The sequence below is a fragment of the Daphnia pulex genome, chromosome 8 (genome assembly GCF_021134715.1).
Source record: "Daphnia pulex isolate KAP4 chromosome 8, ASM2113471v1".
Lineage (NCBI taxonomy): Eukaryota > Metazoa > Arthropoda > Branchiopoda > Diplostraca > Daphniidae > Daphnia > Daphnia pulex.
The window spans coordinates 11,337,435-11,359,664 of record NC_060024.1 but is presented as its reverse complement, the minus strand read 5'-3'; the positions used below and the strand labels follow the sequence as shown (position 1 = coordinate 11,359,664).

At 38.8% G+C, this 22,230-nt stretch overlaps 4 protein-coding genes, 1 long non-coding RNA gene and 1 other non-coding gene across 7 annotated transcripts; 5 read left to right on the top strand and 1 right to left on the bottom strand.

The window, feature by feature from the left end:
* Positions 1 to 131: 131 nt before the first annotated feature.
* LOC124199837 (cyclic AMP-dependent transcription factor ATF-4-like) lies at positions 132 to 4,207 on the top strand. Its single transcript, XM_046595800.1, has 6 exons — positions 132 to 1,309; positions 1,627 to 1,836; positions 1,893 to 1,994; positions 2,806 to 2,999; positions 3,065 to 3,251; positions 3,321 to 4,207. Exons 2-6 carry the CDS (start codon positions 1,701 to 1,703, stop codon positions 3,803 to 3,805), a joined length of 1,104 nt encoding a protein of 367 aa, XP_046451756.1. The 5' UTR covers positions 132 to 1,309; positions 1,627 to 1,700; the 3' UTR covers positions 3,806 to 4,207.
* Positions 4,208 to 7,272: 3,065 nt separating this feature from the next.
* Positions 7,273 to 9,395, top strand: LOC124199838 (leukocyte surface antigen CD53-like). Its single transcript, XM_046595801.1, has 7 exons — positions 7,273 to 7,675; positions 7,760 to 7,951; positions 8,033 to 8,206; positions 8,270 to 8,476; positions 8,542 to 8,735; positions 8,813 to 8,976; positions 9,068 to 9,395. The coding sequence occupies exons 1-6, from the start codon at positions 7,613 to 7,615 to the stop codon at positions 8,931 to 8,933; spliced, it is 951 nt and encodes a 316-aa protein (XP_046451757.1). The 5' UTR covers positions 7,273 to 7,612; the 3' UTR covers positions 8,934 to 8,976; positions 9,068 to 9,395.
* Positions 9,396 to 11,792: 2,397 nt separating this feature from the next.
* On the top strand, positions 11,793 to 15,443 carry LOC124199833. 2 transcript variants are annotated; one of them, XM_046595791.1, is made up of 9 exons: positions 11,793 to 11,940; positions 12,039 to 13,017; positions 13,082 to 13,298; positions 13,356 to 13,579; positions 13,640 to 13,747; positions 13,806 to 13,931; positions 14,000 to 14,333; positions 14,391 to 14,453; positions 14,536 to 15,443. In XM_046595791.1, the coding sequence occupies exons 2-9, from the start codon at positions 12,046 to 12,048 to the stop codon at positions 15,291 to 15,293; spliced, it is 2,802 nt and encodes a 933-aa protein (XP_046451747.1). In that variant the 5' UTR covers positions 11,793 to 11,940; positions 12,039 to 12,045; the 3' UTR covers positions 15,294 to 15,443. The 2 variants fall into 2 exon arrangements, with proteins under 2 accessions (XP_046451747.1, XP_046451749.1); XM_046595793.1 differs by having other exon boundaries at positions 11,881 to 11,968.
* A 1,600-nt stretch (positions 15,444 to 17,043) lies between these two features.
* On the top strand, positions 17,044 to 17,125 carry Trnas-aga. The gene has a single exon. It is a non-coding gene; the product is annotated as a tRNA-Ser (tRNA).
* Positions 17,126 to 17,797: 672 nt separating this feature from the next.
* LOC124199830 lies at positions 17,798 to 21,258 on the top strand. The gene is made up of 15 exons (XM_046595790.1): positions 17,798 to 18,112; positions 18,181 to 18,317; positions 18,387 to 18,459; positions 18,532 to 18,683; positions 18,750 to 18,940; positions 19,023 to 19,128; positions 19,196 to 19,298; positions 19,369 to 19,411; positions 19,474 to 19,620; positions 19,687 to 19,842; positions 19,914 to 20,200; positions 20,269 to 20,376; positions 20,482 to 20,647; positions 20,705 to 20,798; positions 20,862 to 21,258. Exons 1-15 carry the CDS (start codon positions 17,967 to 17,969, stop codon positions 20,942 to 20,944), a joined length of 1,992 nt encoding a protein of 663 aa, XP_046451746.1. The 5' UTR covers positions 17,798 to 17,966; the 3' UTR covers positions 20,945 to 21,258.
* Positions 21,259 to 21,407: 149 nt separating this feature from the next.
* Positions 21,408 to 22,057, bottom strand: LOC124199832. The gene is made up of 2 exons (XR_006877018.1): positions 21,504 to 22,057; positions 21,408 to 21,444 (listed from the first exon to the last, which is right to left on the bottom strand). It is a non-coding gene; the product is annotated as an uncharacterized LOC124199832 (long non-coding RNA).
* Between the last annotated feature and the right edge of the window lie 173 nt (positions 22,058 to 22,230).

Sequence of the window (22,230 nt, the reverse complement as noted above, 5' to 3'; positions counted from 1 at the left end):
ATTCGCTCTCTCCAATGAGGACACACACAAGAGTCATTACGGAATAGTTTTTATATTTTTATTTATTTATTTTTTCCATACTCCCTCGTCTTCTCCTTCAAGATGGATGACTCTGGGGCGGATGTCTTTTTTTGGTGCAAGTTTGAAAGAGTGCTGGAGGCTGGGAGAGGGAAAAAGCCGTTCGTCACGCCGAAAAAAGAACACACACACACACACACAAAAAAACATGGGATAGGCGCCATCTTCATCCCAAAGTTACCCACACACACACACAGAGCGGTTCAGACTCGAGTTCAGTCTCCTAGTTCGTTTCGGGAGTGTGTTTATTTTTAATTCTCTCCCTTTTAACCTTCAGCGGGTAAAAAAAAAAAAAAAAAAAAAAAAACAGGCGTTCGGGAAAGGCCACGAAAATATATAAAAAAGTTGTCTTTTTTATAACAGCCGGAGATAGATGGTGAGAGACATCAGCAGCAGCCAGCGAACGAACGAACGAACGAACGAGCAAAAAAAATAATATGAAGTCAACCCTAAAGGCATTTTTTGACCGTCAATGAGGAATGCATTAAAGACTGAGCTATGTGAACGGTACAATTCCAAGAAAAGATATCACGTAGGTGGGGGAAAAGAAGAAAATAACATCGATTGGCATTGAAGGCCAACGTATGTGTGTGTAGTACAAGTCTGCTGGCGGTTTGGCAGCGTGCAGGAAAGGAGAATCAAATTGATATATTGATGCAGAGTACTCTGGCTTTTCGGCTTTTCGTTTGTGTGTGAGAAAATAATCTACATAGTCGTGCGGGTATCTCTCATTTCCATACGGGCAATGTTAACTTGATTTTACGACCGCTAGGTAGCGTTGATAATCGGGCTGATGCAATCACGCTACAGACTAAGTAGACAGGAGGCTAGTTTAACACTGCATACAGCGCCATTGGTGGGAAGACCACTAACCTCAATGAACTTTCAATTACATCAAATATCATAAATATTTCATCTATTTCGAGATGAAAGTATACGTTTCGAGTTTGAGTGCCGAAAGTTGATTAAATTCGTCAACATTGCTGCTGTTTTGTCACGATTTAAACCAAAAGACTACTTCCGACTTCCAGGTGGCGTTCGAATTCGACAGTTTGCGTTGCACATCTCTACTTCCGTCTGCTTCTTCGTTCAGTTTCCTCCATGAAGTCAAAGAATACAGTGCTAAACAAATTATTTCTGCATACCAATTGGTGAATCATGATGGGATACTAGCGCTTTTTGCGTTAAAACGCACACCCCCGTGTGCCTGCACAACTATATTAAAAATGGAGTAAGTTTTGTTTTTGTTTACATCAATAAATACCGTAGTTTGTCAGAAACAGTCGCAAATCCAACGCTCAAGACCTGCCTGCCATACGCCATTTTCCATGTTGTGCAATCATAATCACCTTCGTGACGGTGGTGGTAGGCCATTGACGTCATGAAAATGTGAAAGGCTGCAATGGCGTGGGCTGCAATTTGGCCAATGGCCTCAAATGATCTAAAGTTCACAGAACTGTTCGATATGTCAAATGATGGACTATGACAGCACACAATGTACATTATAACGTATTGAAAATGTTTATTAACTTGTTTTTTTCTTTCCAGGTTTTTTAGCCCACTTTCCCCTTCAGTCGCCCTGACGACAATAAAATCTTTTATTATAACACCCTTTGAAAAATATGAAAAAATCAATGGAGTTCCTTCATCCCAAAATGAATATGGAGTTTGGGGAAATGGACAGCAGTCTGGGGGCCTTTTGGTCACCAGCTTTTGAGAATGATAGTTTCAATTCTACATTTGTTTTGAATGAACGAGGTAAATTATAATGATTCCATCGCATGATATCCTCTAATAATCATCTCAACAAATAGGTGATGGTAATTTTGGAATAGCTGAGAATGCCACTGAGAACCGAAGTAAATTGGCTGCAGAGATGCTCAAGGAGTTGGAGAGCTCCCAAGCACAAAATTATGGTAAGTGATTCCAACCAATAGCCTTATAAGTTATAAACTTGTACATTTTAAACAGCAACTTGTTGCTGTTTTGACAAAGTTGGACCAACATAGTATTGGAAATTTAATTGGTTGAGGAATGGTTCCTTCCCTAATCAATAATCAACAGCCATGTGCTAAATACTGGGTCAAAGTTGACTTTCTATTTTCTGTATCCGTTTGTCTAGCCGACAAATGTCTCTGCTCTGGATTGGTTTTTACATGTCGTTCTCGTGCTCGTCACGTGATATACCCTCTAAGGGCTTAGTACTCAATTTGTTAACTCCACCCATGGCTTGTCTATTTAGAGCAACTTGATGGCTAGTCAATATCACTAAGAGAAGCACATTCTTGTTGGGGTTTCCAGTCACTATCAGCAGTTCATAAGACATCCCCGTCTCGCGTCTTCTTAAACTTGTGATTGAACTTAAGGGTCTGGGTTTTTAGCATCGTGGGTTTGGTAAAGCGTGAATATTTTAAAAGAGTAAAAAATCCTTTTTAGAACTCTGAAATAATCCCAAAAGACAACAGAAATGTCTCTCGTCGCCTATCATGTCTTGTGGGGAAAAGAACTGATTATCGCTTCGCAAAAGCTCGTTCGTAGAAAGTGATGTTAAAGTTGTACCCAGTTTCAAATTAGGCTAAATTATATCCCAGTGTTAACCATCGAGTTCGAACACACTCATTTTGTTTTGATGGGGAGAATGCGTTATCTTCTTTTGGCAGGTTGGCTGATCGCTAATAAAATCTTGATAACCTTTTATTAAATCGTTCTTTTATTTTTATCTAATAGATCCGTGTTGCGGATGGCTAGAGGAACCAATGGACTTGGAAGTTTTTGGACAGTCCCTGGTAGAGTCGCCAGCGATTCCACTAGGTGATGAAACTGATTACTTCCCTCTTTCCCCTGGTCCGTCGAGTCCTCTGACCCCACAAGCCCCTACACCTATCCATCCGGCTAGCCCACAGGAATTGTATCCATCCCAGGTAATATCGAATCAAGTTCTGAACTGTTGGGAGCAATTATTTATTTCAATCCATTTCCTGTTTAGAGTGATTTGTTTTCACTCAAGGATGAAGTGCCAGTTCTTGCCATTCCAGCCGAGAATGAAGAACTGCTCGAGTCGCTGGAATCATTGTTGCATGAAATTGCGGCGGTAGAATCGACATCCGATCAACCCCAAGTTATCCAAGAAGAAGAAGACATAACGTCAGCTCTACTTGAGTCGCTTATTAATGGTAACTTTTACAGTTTAATCAGAAATTATTATGAGCACATTTTTACAATTATATTTTTCGAAATTTTAGGTCATGTTGCTGAAGAACAAGTCAACGAAGAATTGGTTGAGTTTATGACGCTGATTAACAAGCCTAAAATAGAGCTTTGCGCTGTTTCTGCCAGTCCAATCGTGTCGATTCCACCTGCTTCGATTGGCTCAACCATTCGAATCTGCAGTTCCGAAAGCAAAGATCCCGAATGGATACCTACACCTAGAACGTCGGGTCGCAAATCAAACTCTAGCCAACCGATTGCTACTACGCCGCCTCGCAAACCACGCAAGAAAAGTCTGAGATCAGATGACCGCCGTCTCCGCAAGAAGGAACAGAACAAAACAGCAGCTACTCGATACCGGATCAAGAAGAAAGTTGAGTTGGATATTTTGCTGGATGAAGAGGCCGCTCTTGAACAACGTAATCTCCAGCTACAAATGCAACACGACGAATTGGCCAATGAAGTTCGTTATCTGAAGAAATTGATGCGCGAGATTTTTAACAACCGCAGAAGGCGCTGAACTTTGGATACTCTTTTTCTCTCTCTCCCTTGTACGCATTCGCTTCTTAAACCTGTTTAATTAGAAACAAATGTAGTCTTCCGTTCTTTAATTCTCAAATGTAGCCGATTTAATATTCAGATTTGCTGCCATGCCCATTCCATCATCCGTATTTCAGCTCATAGCGACGCAATTAGCCCGTGAATCTTGGAAACTTTGTTCAACTATGATGGCCAACTCATTCGGTCGGATACTTCTTCCTTGACGTTGTTGACAATTTACGTGGGCTCTTTGTTTTGCTGTGAGCTTCATTCATATTCAGATTAATGCCATTAGTTTTCTATACAGTAAAATGGTGTCGGTTTCGTTTCTCCCCTCCGTCTTTATTTTCAGTTACAATCTGAAATACATAACTAACCTCAGTTTTAAATGTCTTTGACTGTAATATTGCAACATTACGATATAACCAGATTGGAGAAGTATTACGTTAGAGTGCTGTACTGAGTCGATCGTTACACAAGGGTTCGAGTTAATCCAATTTTGTTGTACAATTAAGAGAAAAAGTCAGAACTGAATTTGAAATCAAGTGTTAAGAAATTTAACTTGTTAGTCGATGCACCGAATTCAAATATGGTAAGAGCCAGTTTTTCCCAATATTTTATCATTTCTACGTAGTTAACCAATCTATGTAGTAGGATGCGGTTATGCGCACTGCGCAATAGTGTCTCACATGTTTATCAGTGAACATTGCCCAATCCTGTTGTCAAAGCGTGATGCAGCCAATGAAATTGGAACCAGTTCATCAGACGCTTTCCCGCTAGATAGTTTCGTCAGAAAATGGTCGATCAAAACCATTCATCGCTTCAGAAAATCAAAGGAAAACTCGAAGAAAAACTGGGAAATTCAACCGAGTTGGAGAAAGTTAGTACATTTCTAGAAAACAAAGAAAACGCAAATTGTCTTCAAATTTTGGAATCCGTTGTTGACATAGACGAGGTATTCCGAGGACTTGTCGACAGATTAGTACAAAAAATTAACAATCCAGAAGCGGAAAAAGAACGTGATTTAGACCAATCAAGAAACGCTGACGGCATCAATTTTGTGGTTCCCGACTGCAGCAGAAAATCTGAAAATGTTATTAGCCAATCATGGTTCTCCACAGAAACAGTCACGAGACTCGGTGGGGAAATCGGCGGAGCACTAATCGGCACAGCTTTATTGCCTACTGGGAACTGTTTTCGGAGGAATCCTTGGCGGAAAATTTACTACATCCGTCGCAGGAATGTTTTCAAGTTAAACGAAGATTCAAGACAAGTTTAACAAGTCGCCCAATAAATTTTCCAATTCGCCCGGGAGAAAATGTAATTCAATTCTTTCATCATTTGACCTTATCATAGATAAATAGTGCCTTGGATTTTCCTTCGTTTTATTACTTTTATCAGACGAATATTTATATCATCTATTTTTTTAAATAAATGAGCGGGCCGCATAGCCACTCTGTTCAACTCTGTACATGAAACCGCACGCCACGATAAAAAATTGTTTGCGCAATGTTGAGTGCGAGGTCGCTACGGATTTTGCTGATTCGCTCGGCACATTTTATCTCGGGAAGTTGAAAGTTCGTTTCGTATCATTCGGATTATTATTGCTCAATGCCACATCAAAACGAAAAGGATTTTCAGTGTTTTTCTGAAACGTTGTCGGTAAGGACATATGCTGGTGAGATCAGAAAACGAGTTTAACATCATGGCAAAAATTGAAATTCAAAGGGAAATGTTCGCTAGAATTGTGACAATTTTAAGAGGTAACCATTCTCAGTTGGAAAAAGTCTTGTGGTTTCTATCCAAGACCACAGGTCGAGAGCAAATATACATCGAATTACTGGTATCAGCTTATGTAAGTAATAACGAAGCATTTCAAGAATTGGTGGAGAGATTGGGAGAAGATGTAGATGAGTTGAATCGAAACCCACCCTACAAAAGGGTAATGGACGAAATGTGGCTGAATCACAGTCTGCCATCGGATGCAACTAATTTCGTCCGCGGCCAGCGACTTGATTTTCAAGTGATTTTGGAAAAGAAGAAACGATTTGAAATGTTAGCTATTTGTCTGGGCATCAGTATCTTGTTAAGACTAGATGTTTTAAGCCCAGAGTTTCTTCAAAAAATGTTTCCTCTATTTAACAATACTTCGCCTCTTTTTAATCTTTTGAATATCAAAGAGCTGCTTAGCATGTCTCAAAAACTGTCTGGAGACCGATACGAAGTCACTGCAAGCTTTTTCTATTTCGGATGCGATGTTTTTCAAAACTGGAAACGCCATGAAAAGAGTGAAATATCGGGAGTTCGTTGCGTCAAGAATATCGTCGACAGTTTTACAGAACTGGCACCTGGAGTCGCCGGAGGCTTTGGAGGAGAACTTATCGGAATAAGAATTACCCCCGGAATTGGCACGTTAGCCGGAGGAGTCGGAGGAGGAATGGCGTCAACTTTCGTGAGTGGAGCGCTGTTTGACAGATTAACCCAATGGATCTTCAACTTACCTAAAGATGAATCGCTAGAAAAAGCGTTTCGAGATTTGGATTTGCCGTGCAATGTATCCAACAACGAAATAAACATCAAATTCGTACGCTTAGCTCACCAGAACCCTCCAAATCCACCCAATCCTGATTGGATGAAACTCAAAGGGTCTATCAACACCATTAAAAAAGTGAAAGCATAAATATCGATCGTACGTCCATTATCTGTACAACCCTGTCATGGCATATCTGTGTACCACTTTGCACCGCTTCACGTCGTGACAGAATTATTAGTACATAAGCGTCAATTCCATTTCTCCTTCAATATCAATTAGTCAGCATTACCCTAGTTCATTTTTTTATTGCTCCTATCCACAAGCACAGTAGAATCAACAACTGTTAACCCTTCATTGTTCCATTGAAAACAAAGCCAAAATTGAAATAAAATTAACTGTTTTGCAACCTCCTGATTAATATACCTGAATACACAATGGGGTTTAAAGGATTGAAATCACTTAATTGCAGCTTCGTGTAACGATTATTGGAAATATTAATAAGTAATGCAAAAAAAAATACTATTGGTCATAACAATGTGGTGGGACGATAAGCATTTCAATTCTGTTTTCTACTTCAATCCTAGTTAATTAAATCAATCACGACTTACCGTTCATCTAAGTGTAGATGTCAGCCCACACGAGACCAATTATTTTTAGCCACTTATCCACTTTTTGCGTCTTTGGATTGCTTTGGAATTTGGATGCTGTTTTCAAATTATGTTTTGCGATAGAGAAAGGGTCGAGAAAATTCTAAGAAGAAAAGGTAAACACAAAATTTGACAAAACCAAATTAAAGAAGTGCAACCCCTTCCCGCTTGACTTGCCCCTATACCTCTACACACCACTCCCGACCACGCCTACCAAAAATATTGAAAATTAAAGATCGTGACGCAACTCAAATTAAAAGTAATAAAACAAAAACCTTTTACTTAAATGCATTATCCATTCTATATTATACATATAGGAGTTCATACATATAGAAACATTCATCCTGAGAAGTTGAGACACATATCCTTCAGTCAATCCATTACACGGGTAAGCTACAGTAAATATATAATCTTTTTAAACAAGTAGGCCGCCTCATTGATAAAAAGAGAAAAACGAGAATCGGGATCCGATCAATTCAAGGGCTCAGAATACTGACAATCATCAATGGAGCTGGGTCAGTTGATGCGCATCCTCCTTTGGGTGAAGAGGTCCAACTCAAGTGTGTAACCTATTTATAGACGTGCGTATAATTTTCCATTGGGCAAAATGCAGGAGAAAACTACGGCAGTTATAAAATGGTGCGCTTTTATCATCAATTTTATCATCGGGGTAACATTTTTGTTTTCATACTCTTGTAGGTATGTACTAAAAACGATTAATTTCCTTTTTCTGTCAATGATTTCGTATGTTTAGGTGATTGGAGCTGTCATATTAGCTGCTTCTTTGAGAATTCTTTTTGACAACGAATACAGCCATTTATTATTCCATGGAAGCGGAAATTATCTTGCTGGGCACGTGTTGGTGGTGACCGGAATATCACTGATGATCGTATGTCTCATAGGATGCACTGGCATAGTCAAAGGGAGTTCCTGTCTGCTCGGTTTGGTAATCTTGCTTCGAATAAATGTACAACGTTTTCTCTCACATAAAAGATGAAGCCCGTCTTTTTTACGATTTATATTCTAGGGCTTCGTTTCTCTCATTATTTTTGTGGTGGTTGAGGTAACCTTTGGTGTAGTGGCTTACAACGAATTGGCCGAATTTCACGAAAAAGTCCATCTTGGTATATTCTGGGCTATTCAGCGCCATTATGGCAACGACATTGCAAACACCACTGTTATCGACCTGATCCAGCAAGGCGTAACTATGAATAATCATTTGAACCTTTCAATTATTCAAATTTAAATGATTAAATAATTATAGTGGAAATGCTGTGGACTCAACTCTTACGCGAGTTGGTCCAACTCCTTGTACAGCAAGAGACACACACCAAAAGGAACTTGGCCCACCAACAAGTTCATAGTGCCAAAATCATGTTGCATCGATCCGCAATCTGATCTATGTGAAGTAACACATTTGAATGGAATTCGCAACTTTGACACACCAGTTGAGCACGTCTTTTTCATGGAGGTATGACTTGGAAAATGTTATTTATGCTGATAATTATAGCCAAGGCAATTTTACAAATAAAATAGGGATGCGGACCCAAAGTAATTGACGCAATTAACTATTACGTCGGTTGTCTTTTCGGGTTTGGTGTGGTTGTCGTTTCACTTGCAATGGCAGCGATGATCCTTTGCGGGATTCTAATATGCAACTTCATCAAAATGGGTCACTTCATTCGACTTAAATCCTTAAAATCTCCTGAATCAACAAATCTAATTGCAGAGTAAGATCAAACACAAAATAAAATTTCCATGTTGAATTGTATGAAATTTTATACTATTTTCTTTTAAAATATCGTAGTGAACAGCCTTCAGGTTCTCCAAAAGAAAGTCCTATCCCCTTACCATCAGCGCCAGTGTATGCTTTGTCATCAAGAACATCTTTACTTGTTTCTGAAAGACCGATATCATCCTTAGTTTGAATTGAATATCACTTATGCGCCCAACTAGGAATCCGAATCAAAGGTTGGTTACCTAAGGAACTTTCCTGGAACTTTCATTTCAATTAAGCAAAGAGCCAGAAGTAGGTTTTGTTTTTATTTTGGTTTGCTTACAGAAATCAACTATACATACATTTCCACATCCAGTGCACTTATAGCTCTGCCTAAAGATATTTGATGCCTTTTAGCGTGGCATTGCATCCTGTTCAAAATCCAGTTGAGTGCGGGTTCAATCATTTAATCAACGACGGACTAGTTGATTTCCGGATCAAATTTCATCCATTCAGTTTTGAACGAGAACAGATTGAATTGACTTTTTAGTAAAAATATAGCAGTACTGGGAGCTGACTGCAGTTCGCCTTTATTATCGGGTGTGTGTGACTGCGTGTTCAGTTTCAAGAGCTCTTGATCATATTTTGTTTATATAAATTCTCGTGAAATTTTCAGAATGCGTTTGCCTGTGTCTAAAATCTGCCAACACATTAATCATTAGCAAGTGGTTAGGGCCTACTACTTTTTCATTGGAATAACATCTATATGACCAATCCTACGTAGAAATTCTCTCAATTTTCCCTAGTTGTAATTGAGCTTACCATTGTAGAAACTAGAAAGAACGAAAATTAGGAAAATATAAAAGATTATCCACAGAAGCAAGTCTCCCTGGTAAGTATTGATAAAAATTTGTTACAAACCAGTGTGTTGAATTTTCAAGATTTGCCAAATACCTAATGAGAAAAAGGATTTTGATTTGATTTAAAAACGCCCCCAAATCCTCCTTTAAGGAATGGTAAGAAAAAAGGCGGGTGATGGGGAGAACAATAGAAGATATCAAGACCCTGCGTCAAGCGAAATAACAGCGCCATATGGCACCTACCTACCGCTTTTATTAAGATTCCCCGCAAAAAGAAAACAAATCTATTTCTCTTTTCTATCATCAGACTCTGATCAGACAAACTGAGAATTTAGCTTTGAATATTAAATTTAGTTTCATTTATGAGTCGGGTGAGTGAGTCAGAGCGCCGCTTGATGATCGGGGCACCTTGAGAACTAATTCTGGTGAGCACTGTTGCTCCCACATCCGAGCATGCAGAAAAATCCAATAGTGTAAACAACGGGACTTCAAATGATGGTACCGACATCACATTCTTCCACACAATATTACAACATTTACAATGCTCATGCAATCGACCAAAAAATCAATGCCATTCGCTCAATGGGGCGTTGAATGCATTTGACACAAATACATCCAGTGGAATCCGAGAGCAGGCGGAATTTGTTGTTGGCTTAATCAATGGCAGACACCATCTGCTTTCTCAATTTACCGCTAACATTAATTTAGTGAACGTGTAACGAGGCCGGACAGGTGTCGTCATACACGTTGGGACCCAGGCCATCAAGACTAAGACCAGGTGTGTGTCAGTATGGGTCGCTTTAGGCCCCAAAAGGGGGGGGGGTTGTCTACCCCAAACCAATTGTAGACAGTTTTGTTCTAAGAACATATATTTATATCGTAGAATTAAGTTAGTATATGAAATCCCATTAAAAATAATTCCATACATACTTACCTTTTCGGGATACTTCAAGGGGTTGCCGACTCTTTCTTCAAGTGAACCAAGGGAAAAATTTCCCCGATTTTTCCCCTTATATTTCCCAAATTTCTCCAATTTTCCCCATTTCTATCTAGCACACATATCTGTTACATATTATATAACCTGTTCCCGCAGTCCTGCTACAGCAACGTTACGGCCTGTTTCACGCGAACGTCTCTACCCCGCCCCGAAATGAACAATAAGGATGAGGATGGCAACTTCTAGAATCTTCGTACACCCTGACCAGAATCTCCATATCTCTCCTTTCATAGAATCTTACAGAATCTCTAGAATCTCAGAATCTCGTACACCCAAATTTTAAGTTGCCATCCCCAATCCCTCGACTATGGGTTATGTTTACAAAAAGACCGCTGTGCCGTTTGATGCAATTCGCATATCTGCTGGGTTTGTCCAGGGGTATGGAAAGATGGTTGCCAATGACCATGTTAAATTTCCCATAAGGGGATTCGACGGGAAGCTACTTTTTTACTAGCGACATTTGTTTGGACGGCATAGCGACACTAGAACTCGAGTAATGTAACCTGTAAGGTCTTGGGTTAGCAACAACATCCGCAACAACATCCAACATTTTGACCTTGTACAATTGACAAATGAGTTCACCCCCACCAGCAGGTGTTTTCCCCAGAGTACCATCCACACCTCAAACTATTCAATTTTGCATGACTTCTAATCCCCCTGGGACCAAAAGGAGAAACAGTCATCGGAAAAGAAAACTTCTTCTAACCTTGGAAAACTCAAGGGGAAGAGTAAACATTTTATAATCCTTTTTGGTTCCCCTTCCTTTAATTTTAAAAAGTTAGTCTGAGGCGTGCGTTTTGACCGTTACAGTTTTAGGATAGGGTTGGGTAACTAAATATACGATCACATTAACTAGAGAGCCCTAAGTCACTAACCCCAGCCAGGGACGCAGACGCTATAATTTTCATTTTTTTATTGTATGAGTTCTAATTTTCTCATGTCGTTATTTAAAGACAATCACCATTATTTTTAATAAAATTGGATGAAGGTTAAACAATTAATGGAAACGCAGTGATACATGGGGTTTAATTTTCTTTATTCTACGTCCATGGTCATTTGTTATTATTTGGCCAATTTATTTATATTCTGTAAAGCGTGACGAAGATTTCAGAATTGCTAAGTAATTAAAACATTTTTTTTTTTGTCGTCATAATTTGTATTTCGGATTCCCAAACATCGCTGTCTGGCGCTGTAAAAGAAAATTGAATTATTTCGTCGTTTTTGCCTGGTTTCTGCGTTATGAAGCCAAGACACTGAAGCACATATGGCAACGTCGCTTTCTTCTCAGAACAAAAATAAGTTTAGTTCTTCTCTGGATTTCGTCGCGGGTAAATGTGTTTTTAAAGTATCAGATTTTCATGGTAGAGTTTCTACATTTAATGAATTATAGTAATTTAATTAAATGATTTATGTTTTGATTGTGTTTATATGCTAATCGATTATTTGTTTTCCACAACAGGGAAGAAATGAACAAGGTTGTAAGTCACAATCTGAAACGATCATTAAAGGGGCAACACAAGCCACTGAAAGTTTCTATATCTTTTAACAAGAAAAATAACCAAGAATCCTCTGAAAAGGATGATCATGTTTCAGAAGAAATGATCAAGGTTCCTGTGGGTAACAAGTTTGTTCCGCCTAAGCACTCCTCAACTCCTAAGCCAAAACGGAATACTGACACCAAACAAGTTTCATTATCTGACACACTTTGCCTTCAATCTAAATTCCAAATGAAGGAGTGTTTTGTTCTGGTGGAGAGATTAAATGACAATGAATTGCCACGTAAAGTTTCCACTGTGAAAGCAACAGTCAGTTCCATTCCAAGGAAGCAAAAGCATCAATTGAAGAAAATTACCAAAATCAAGCCACCTGGGTTAGTTTCTGTATCTCCTCAGAATTTGTCAGTTGGAAATGGTAGGAAAGAAAAACACTCAAAAAATGGTGAATCATTTGTAACAACTATCCCCTCTGAGGCATTGAAGAGTTTTGGACTGTTTCATGTACCAGAACCTCTTTCAAATCAGTCTAGAGGGTCTTCACTCCATTCAAACACGTCTGTAGTGATCGAAACTCCACCAAAAACCTCTGCAGCTTGTAGTTCAGTTGATGATCATTCTTCATCACACACTGAATCTTGCAACGGTATCAATGAGGATGATGCAGAGTTACCCACAGCTGCTTCAAGATTGGTAGAAGCATCTGCTCCAATTATTTTTCAAAGTAACAATGTTGAAGATGCTGCTCCACTCAATACTTCAAGTGTTAGCCAACCTGATCCTTTGGAAATGGGTCCCCAAGATACAAGTCTAAAAACAAGGAGTCCACCTGTGAATGTTCATTGTGATTATCTCTATGGATTGAATGAACGGATGAATTGCAAGCCTGATATAATTAATCTTCACGAACTGGATTTCAGCAACCCAGATGTTCGTCTTGTCGCTGTAAGCAAATTTTCTCCCTAACTTGAAATGCTTAACTTGATATATTTTTTTGTATTTGAAATAGCCATATGCTCTGAGACTCGATACCAATCGGGACGGATTCTTTCTTTATGCTGCGGCAGTTAGTAAGAAATGTGAAAAGTTCTGCTGTTTGGTATTCGGTGTTCTGGATCACTATTTGATTGCATACAGTGGTCATTTTTTGGTTGACAAAGATCAATTATATGATCCAATCAACAAAGTTCCTGTAAATGAAGTGAAGCTGTCAGACTTTAATTTGTGTAAGTTTCCCATTTCTATTACATCCACGCAATAACTGAAAAAGAGAATTCTTTTAGGTCGCCAGCATTTGGTTCTTTTTAATGTACCAAATAAGATGCTTCTTGAAATGGAAGACTATTTTCTACAAGCTGGCCATCCATCCTATTGTGAGACACAGTTTGCATCATTTGAGATGCTCATGTTTTCAATAAACCAGGTTCAGTTGAAAGAGAAAGTTCGAGGGGACATTGCGCTGGAAAAGATAAAAGCTCAACTCAAGACATTTCCTCAATTTAAAGACGTATGGCGAGAAAAGTTCTAATATGTTATTTTGTTCCTAATTTTTTTTTCAATAATTTAGGTTGAGTTTGGTGAATCGAGTGTCCAAGCCATTATTCCTGGAAGCCATCGGGTAATTTCTGCCATCTCTAAACCCAGAACGGAACACATATTTTTTGAAACTTGTCTGGTTAGTGCACTGTAAATTTTTCCAGCTGTCATCTCATTAACCGGTATTTTTTTATTAGCCTATAAATAAAGACAGCATCGAACGTATTCTACAAAATGTGAAGCCAGTCAGTTGCGTGAAAAGCCATTACAATCATTTGGGTTCTTTACAGCTCAAATGCGCTACCGAAGCAGAGTTTTTCACGGTTAGTTGAATATGAATATTCTGTTGCGCAATTAATTTTTATTATTTTTTTTTTATATATATATAAAGATGTTTTATGCAGCTTATGAAGAACCTGGATGTACGGCGTTCTATCGTAATGTGTTTTTGTTAGGATACGTAGACGGGCACTATGTAGTGGGAGTAGTTGCCGACCAAATATTCTTCGTAATGGCTACGAAAAGACTTTACAGTCGAAATAGTCTTCCTTCTCCGGGGATGCAACCCATCAAGTTTTCCCCTCAGATGATTGAAATGATTGATCTCCCACTATGGTTACCGTACGAACATGTACTTACGATGTTGGAAATCCGCCAGATTCTTCGTCATTCCAGAGAATACGCGTGCGATTTTCAGCGAGTCGTGGATTCTTTCGGAATTCTTGGTAAACAACAATATAATTTTTCTAGTTACGCTTGCTCTTATTCTTCTATACATGTAGATTTGGAACACCCATCTTCGACTCTTTTTAATGATTCTAAGTTGCAAAGTCGGAAAAAGCACAGTAAGTTTGTTTTTTTATTTCGTAGAAGTTTTGTATAAGGCAAACATTAAACTAAAAAAAAAAATATATCTTTATTCTTTAGATGCTTGGTTGGAAGATATGTTGAACCTGTGTTACAATCCCACTTTCCACAACTCGTTAAACGAGTTTCCGGTTCACCCGACGAGTCCGAAAAATGCTCTTCTCTTTACTGAAAATGTGACAAAGTTGTGGATCCAGCAATTGTTGCGAAAAATTCACGAAATCAAAGACTCGTCTATGGATGGCTATATCAATCACGCTGATATGTCAAAAATGGATTTCTTCACTTTGGACATCAAAACCTTCATAGCCAATTTTCTCCCGTTGTACGGATTGTCGGTCAGAAGCAAATTCCAGTGTCAACTTCTAGGCCCTGATGGTGTCCCGTCAGCAGTCTGTTCAGAAAATTTGTCAGCTGATCAAATTGGCGCCCACATTTACGATCATCATATCTTGCCTCTTTTGTGGGATGAAAACCCTAACAAGAATTTCATATTATCTCCCTTCTCGCTGATCTACGAATCACACAATCTTCCCTTAAGTGACAAGTGTGACCTCGAAAGGCTCAGATGGGCTCGCTCTCTTGTTGATCGTTGGTCTGGAGTTTCGTACCTAGAGCTCCTTCAAACCCTTAAAGACGTTGGCGAAGATCAGTTTGACAACGTAGTTCCGGCTATTGGAAAGGCACGTCAGAAGAAGAGAACCGTTGAAAGCCAGAGTTTAAATCAGAAAAGGAGGCTTGCTTCCGAAGAATGTACTTCTTCCAGCCCAAAGCGTGGACGACGGTCAGCAGATACGAGTTTAATCAATTCTGATTGACACGGTTTGAAGCTATTTAATTTTATATGAAAAGTGTGTGGCCCAGACAATAACGTTTTATTGATCCTTGTATATGCAAGTAATTTTCGATGATTCTATTTGTCACGTTATCATCAACCGAGAAAATAAATTTACCCCGTCATCAAGTGAGATCACTTTAACCTAAACTATGGTTCTCAAACTGTAAATGAACCTTTGACTAACGACTCCCAAATGAAATCACGTCGTAAGCCGCAAATCAAATTGAATCTTACGGTAGAAATTCTCTTCACTTCGCGGTTCGTTAGGCAATAGGGTCCTTCATGGTATTATTTTATTTTATATCGGTCACGCCATTTTTGGTGGGCGGTACCTTAAATGTGATGAATTTTGCTCTTTTTCCCCCCTTTTCACCGTGGGGGGAGCTAAACTCAACTTTGAAGTGAGATTACGGTTACGGGGGGAAATTATTTATTTAAAAAATAAATAAAAAATACCATGAGAATCAGCGTGAAAAACTGATACTAATGATATTTATTTAAAAGGAATCCCTTATTCATGCAATGACCCTATTGGTTAAGTAGTTCACTATAAGATTCCAAGTGTAGATTTTCGTGCTAGAGATATGAGCCCCTATTTCACCCGATCCGGTCCCACCTAAAACGTGCATCCTAGAGTTGTTGCCCAATGCTAAGTGAACCTCCGAAAGAATGAGAATGTTTTTCCTCTTGCTACCTGAAAGGCAATTATCTTTAAATTTTCTAAAATTTCTTATTTTGCTCGATTTCCGGGCTGTTTTTCATTTTTCCAGACGAGTGAACCATGTGTAAAAGACTTGACAACCCCTCGTCCTTGAGGTCCTTCCTCGGATACATTGTCGGCAACGGTCATTGTAAGACAGCACCTCTACTGACCACTAATAAGAGACCACTGAAACTGACTGAAACACTGAGAGGGGCGTTTTAAGTGAAAATAGTGGTCTGTGTCGTCTGCTGGTTTTCTCGTTGAGTTGGCCTGTTGGCCATCTTCTCATCTGTGATGTGTGATCATATTTGTAATTAATTATATTGTTAAGGATAGTCAAGAATTAATCTCTCGTTAATAAACTTCTCGAGTCGCAATTCATGGAGATGATGAAAGTCTGTATGGATGTCGATCTCGTAGGGGCTCCGGCCTGGCTCCGGTCCGCACTATTTGGGGTTGTTACCATGGGTATGGAGAGATGGTTTCCAGTCTCCATGTTAAATTTCCCATTAGGGGTTGTCCGCTCATTTTACCAAAAGGTCGAGTTTACTGTCCATTTGTCGCAACGTCCTAGATGGCGTTTATTTAACTTGACCTCCACCATACAAAATCGCAAGTAAAAAAGTAGCTTCCCGTCGAATCCCCTTGCGATTTGGGGACACGGGACAGACCCCAACATACGGGCCAGCTTTTTTTTTCATGCGACATACGGGTCAAAAAACAGACGGGCCTATTTTTTATTAGAGTGAAGAAAATAACATGTTTACATAGCATTTTGAGAATTCATGATTGCTTGCTGTCGTTACAATTTAACATGACATTTGAAAAACCTGAAATCACCTCAATTCTCGTTTCAGGTTAATTCAGCGCCGCGTTTCAGGTTAATAAAGCTCACATGCCTGCCCGTGCGTGCCATCCTTCCGTCGCCTCGAAGCAGCTTTACGGCCAGCCGGCCAAAAAGGTACTGCCGGATTGATTTCTCTTTTTCAAAACATTTTGATTAATAAAATTTTTTTTTCAAGTTAAGGCAGTTGTGGCCGAGTGGTTAAGGCGATTGACTAGAAATCAATTCCTCTCTGAGGGCGTAGGTTCGAATCCTACCAACTGCGGGTATTTTTTTGTAAATTCCTATATTTGTTTATCTATGTTATTACCCATCCGATGATGATCCAGATAGAAATTAGCTACCAGGAGGCGCAGTAATGGCAGTACGGACATGACAAAATTACGGTAGTTGTTAATCTGAACGACTGTGTAAGAAGAGTTCTTACTTTATAACGAATTTAAGTGAAATGTAGGATTTTCTATCTCAAGTGTTCTTCGTAATCGTATCTCAAGATTATTTTTGCTTTGACATCACATTACCGTTCACTCGGGTCAACTTAATGCGAGCCGCTTGTGGCCTACTGCGCAGTCAATGAAGTAAGAGCGTGTACTCAGGTCACTACTCATGTATGTCATTACATCAGTTCCAATCTTCCCTTTTGTTTATTTCAATAAATTTTCTTTAACAGCTCTGAACAGCCAACATTCCATTCCATACCAACAAGCCATAGAATTTGGATAAGAACAAACACTTTATAAATGTTACCATACGTTGGCAACGTTGATAACGTCAGGAAAATTGAGACGTTTGTTTACTTTATTAGACATTAATACTGTTTTTTATATAATAATTTTTTAAGTTCAACAAGAGTAAAATAGAAAAATGTTGTAATTAATTCGTTTTCAAGTTCTTTTAGCAGAGCAGCTTTTAGCAATATCTTAGTTTTCGTAGGTATTGTTGGCAACCTCGGTTTCGAGCCCTTTAACTTGCTAGTTGCTTCTTGCTTGCATTCTGATCTGAAGACTCATTCGTCCACGTGTGTTCACTGTTGTTGATCCCCAGACTAACTATCCACCAGATTCAAATATTTTATCTAATTTATATACTATTTGGTGGATTTAGAAATGTTTTATGATATTGACATTCTCAATCGCCGTGGTGGAAAGTTTGGTATAATTTGGCTCGCTGCTAACAAAAAATTGCGGCTTAAAGGAAAGGGCTCAAAGAATGACTTGCGACTCTTGCTCCAAGTGCGAGTGGACCGGATTTGGTAGGAAGAAAGTTTCAGATTTAAAACTTTTTTTTCAGTCTTGACTTGAATTCATTCCCTGTTGGCAGTCAAGAAATTGTTCAATATGTAAGAACGATAAATCCAGGAACTGAAGGATCAAGCCCAAGGTTTTCCCTCTACCTCTCTGCTATGCTGACTCATGGTGCCATTATTGCTCATCACAAACAAGTGTCCCATACTCTTGGTAAGCTTATTAACTTAAAAACTTGCAGTAATGATAAACATGTTACATTCTCTTGATATTATTCCCCAGCTAATGTCAGGCTGACTTTTCAGCAAAGAGCGACAGAGAAGAAACTAAAAGAGTCCAATATCAGCTGTGATGTGTAAGTTGAACAGCATTTCAAGCAATTATTCATGTGTTTAATTCATTGTACGTAATTTTTCATCTAATCCAGACTAGACTTGTCTGACGCTGTGATTGGAGCTGGGAAATTCTTGTTGAGTGATGGTTGTAGTTTGGAGGATAGTGAGTTTGGGCGCTTGGTTGCTGTGGTTGATGCTCTCAAGATCCCGTCTATTTATCCTATTGCCAATGAAACTCGACAAGGTAGGCTGCTATATTGTTTTACAAATTCTTGATTTTATGTGTTGATTAATATATTTTATTATGAAGCCACACTTTGTGAAGTACAACTGAATTGCCCGGCATCTCCAGGTGAAATTGAAAGATTGTTTGCTGAAATGGAAGTACCCTCTGGGTTTCATGAATTTAATATGAACAGTTCTGGAATCTATGTATCACCAAGTGAAATCACAATGAAAGAAACAGATGAACCCCTCTTGACTATTGCAGATTTGCCACCGGTATGTGATTTTTACCTCAAGCTGTCTATGTGCATTATGGTTTCTAATTCCATTTGTCTTTCTGTGTTGATGTCATGATTAGATTGATGAAAGTTTTATTGGCGATGACAAGTTTGGGAGTGCATTTGGTACTTTAGAAGTGCTATCCTCATGGAACGAAAGTAATGTTGAGGAGATACCAGTTCCAGGTATGAGAACTTTCTCATTATTAAATATGTGTTTGCTTTTTTTATGAAGATGTTACTTTTCAAACAGGGCCGTCTAATCTAAGACGTAGTAATTCAAAGCGAGTAATCCACGATGATAGTAATGCAGCTCAAGATGTTCCAATCAAGCAAAGCCGCACTGAGCCAGCCGGGTATTATTAACAACTTTCTCGTTTCGTGTATTGCCGCATTTGAAATAACCATTTATTTTATGTTCCATAGAGAAGAGACTCCTACCACAATCACGGCCATGCAATCTCCTGATGTATGTATCTGTTATTGTATTTATCTGTGAAGTATGAAATAATCATCAATCACATAATTTAGATGGTATTGGAATCGCTTGACGTATTACCTGTACAACCCCGTGGAGGAGGACGTCGTCGACGGCGTCGATTGATTATTGATAAGGAAATCATCATCCCTGCAGAATTGTTCAGAGCTCAACTGTACGATTGTAAAGATTTGTTGCGGGTTAGTACCTATTATGATGGACGTTTTCGGTTAAATGTTTAAAAATGTATATTTTCGTTTCTTTAGATGCCGAATGAAGATGTGGTAAGGACTGAATATGCAGAGTGTACCGTTCACCACATATTCCGCCGTCCGTCAGTCGAAACACATCAAAATCCTTTGATTAGAGAGCTGATAACTAGGAACTTGGTGACTGTCGAAGAAGACCAAACTGAGAATAGCGTAAATATCGTCAATCTGCCGTTTTCGATTTTTCTAATTATTTTCATTGATTGATTGTATTTATCAATTAGGATATGCTTAATGTAAACAACTACCTGGAGTCTTCCCAAATGAAAGTCAATGAGCCCAACCCCCCAGAGGATGACCCAATGATAATCGCTGAGCCCAACCCCCCAGATGATGCCCCAATGATAGTCGTTGAGCCCAGCCACCCAGAGGATGGCCCAATGATAGTCGTTGATTCCAACCACGAGGCTGCTCTGGCTATTGTTTTGGATGAGCCCGAGAGAGCTCGTAACCTGCAACCCAATGAAATTTCAATTGCACGTTCTGCAAACTTAAGCAACTTAACAGTCAGGTAACTGTTTTAACAATTGATATTTTTTATTTTGGTCTTTACTGAGCCGACAAAATAAATTTCTGTAGTAATGTTTCGGGATATGCATCCCCACGTCAAGCAGAAAAACATCTTCCTAATATGCAATCTATCAAGGAGGTGGCATCCGAATCGACTGCATCAACTCAACATACTGGGTAAAAAACGTGCGATTACAGTTCATTAGATTTAGCGAAGCTCCAAACCAAACTCATTTTTACTTAAGGTTGTCGATCTGATTTTCAAATTGCAAATTTTTCTAGAAAAGTCGGTGATTTACCACCAGTCGGAGTGTCTGCCCGTGGAAATTTTGGAGCTTGCTCCCCTGTCAACAATCAACCTTCTCTTTCGACATCTCAGCGAAATGACACATTCTCAGAAGTTAAAGTTCCTGAACCCCAGGCTTTATTGGACACGATTGATGAAATGGTATTTAATCCTGATTAACGCTATACCATAAGAAATTTTGACGAAATTTTTTTGTAGAGCGATCAAGTATCACACCTTACTTTTCGTCAACTTGTTCCTCCGACAAAGTACAGCAAACTGGAAGCGGCTAAGATTTTCCAAACTTTGCTAGGTAATTGGAAAAATTTGATGTTTTGTGGGCTTAATGAATTAATCTACGTTGAATGTATCTTAGGATTGGCAAAGGATCGTAGAATCTCCATGAGTCAGGACAAAAACAAGCCATTTTCGGACATTTTCATTACATTGGATCGCTAGGACCATAGCGATAACGGCTATCTTAATGTTTTTAACAAAAGTTTTCCCCTTATTTCTTGTTGACGTCAAGTCGATAGTTTAAAACCCCATTTTATTTTTCTGAACAGTTTTATTTCTAAGAGAAGAAGAAACAGATTTTTTTTTATCGCAAGTTTTTTTTATAGAAGGAACTAATTCTATTAAATAGCAAAACATTTCTGGATTCTTAAATAGATATTTTCTGATACAAATAACTTTTGTTATCAGATTCATGTTTTTATGAAAGTTGTTTAGCAATACAAATGTCTTCAGGCACGAAGTGTGTCAACATGGAATATATGTTGAATTGTTGACATGCCTTTCTGTTACTTAAGTTCTCAGAAAAGGTTTCAAACTTCTCATTATTATTGTCTATCACCAAAGTTGGCAAACATGCAGCTGTTGTGAGACAGGATAGTGTGGAAAGGTCTTTTTCATCTTCACCTTTTGCGATTGACTTAACAGTTAACATTTGCAGTTACCTCGTAGAAAACCAAAATGAATAGAAAAATATTCTGAACAACAGGCAGGTTTATCTTACCAACACGTATTTTTTTATCAGCAATCCACTGTCCAAGTGCTGTTGCTCGGGTGCTAAAACGTCTGGAATCACTAACAGATGCCATAGACAAGGCACATAAACGAATGTCAAGAGTCCTTCTCCTCACTGTAGAAGTTGGACTGACGTCCATTATCACCTTGGGGATTTCGTCTCTTGTTTTGTGTGGTGCTGCGGTGGTGGCTTTTTTGGTGAAGACGAGATATAAATTTGGAGGGGAGAATATTACGTGAGTATCAAATATATTTGCCTTTGTTTGTTGGATCTTTCAATTAAGTGTTAACTGATAACGAGCTAGAGCGGATATTGCTTTTAAGTTTTATGTTTCTTTTAAACGTTTCTTCTTTCTGACGCTGCATAGCCTTTGATCATTTTCCACCATAATAAGAAGCATCAGTTTAGTTACGTTTATGCAGTCCACTGTAAGAAGCATCAGTTTAGTTACGTTTACTTTGCACATCTCTGAAGAAATTTCTCGCTTCCACTATAACGAAATTTTGGGTGATAACTGCCAGTTTCTGTTTCAGCAACAAAGCTCACTTGTTAGATTTTGAATAATGTGTTTTTTTTTCGACTTCCGGTTTTCTCATTTCTGTCAGTAGTTTAGTAAATATTCATCTGAGGCACAAAAGAACCACATATTCGTGATCCTCGTCAAATTTGTGGTAAAGTTCATGTTTTTTTTTGTACGTACGCGTACTTCCGGTTT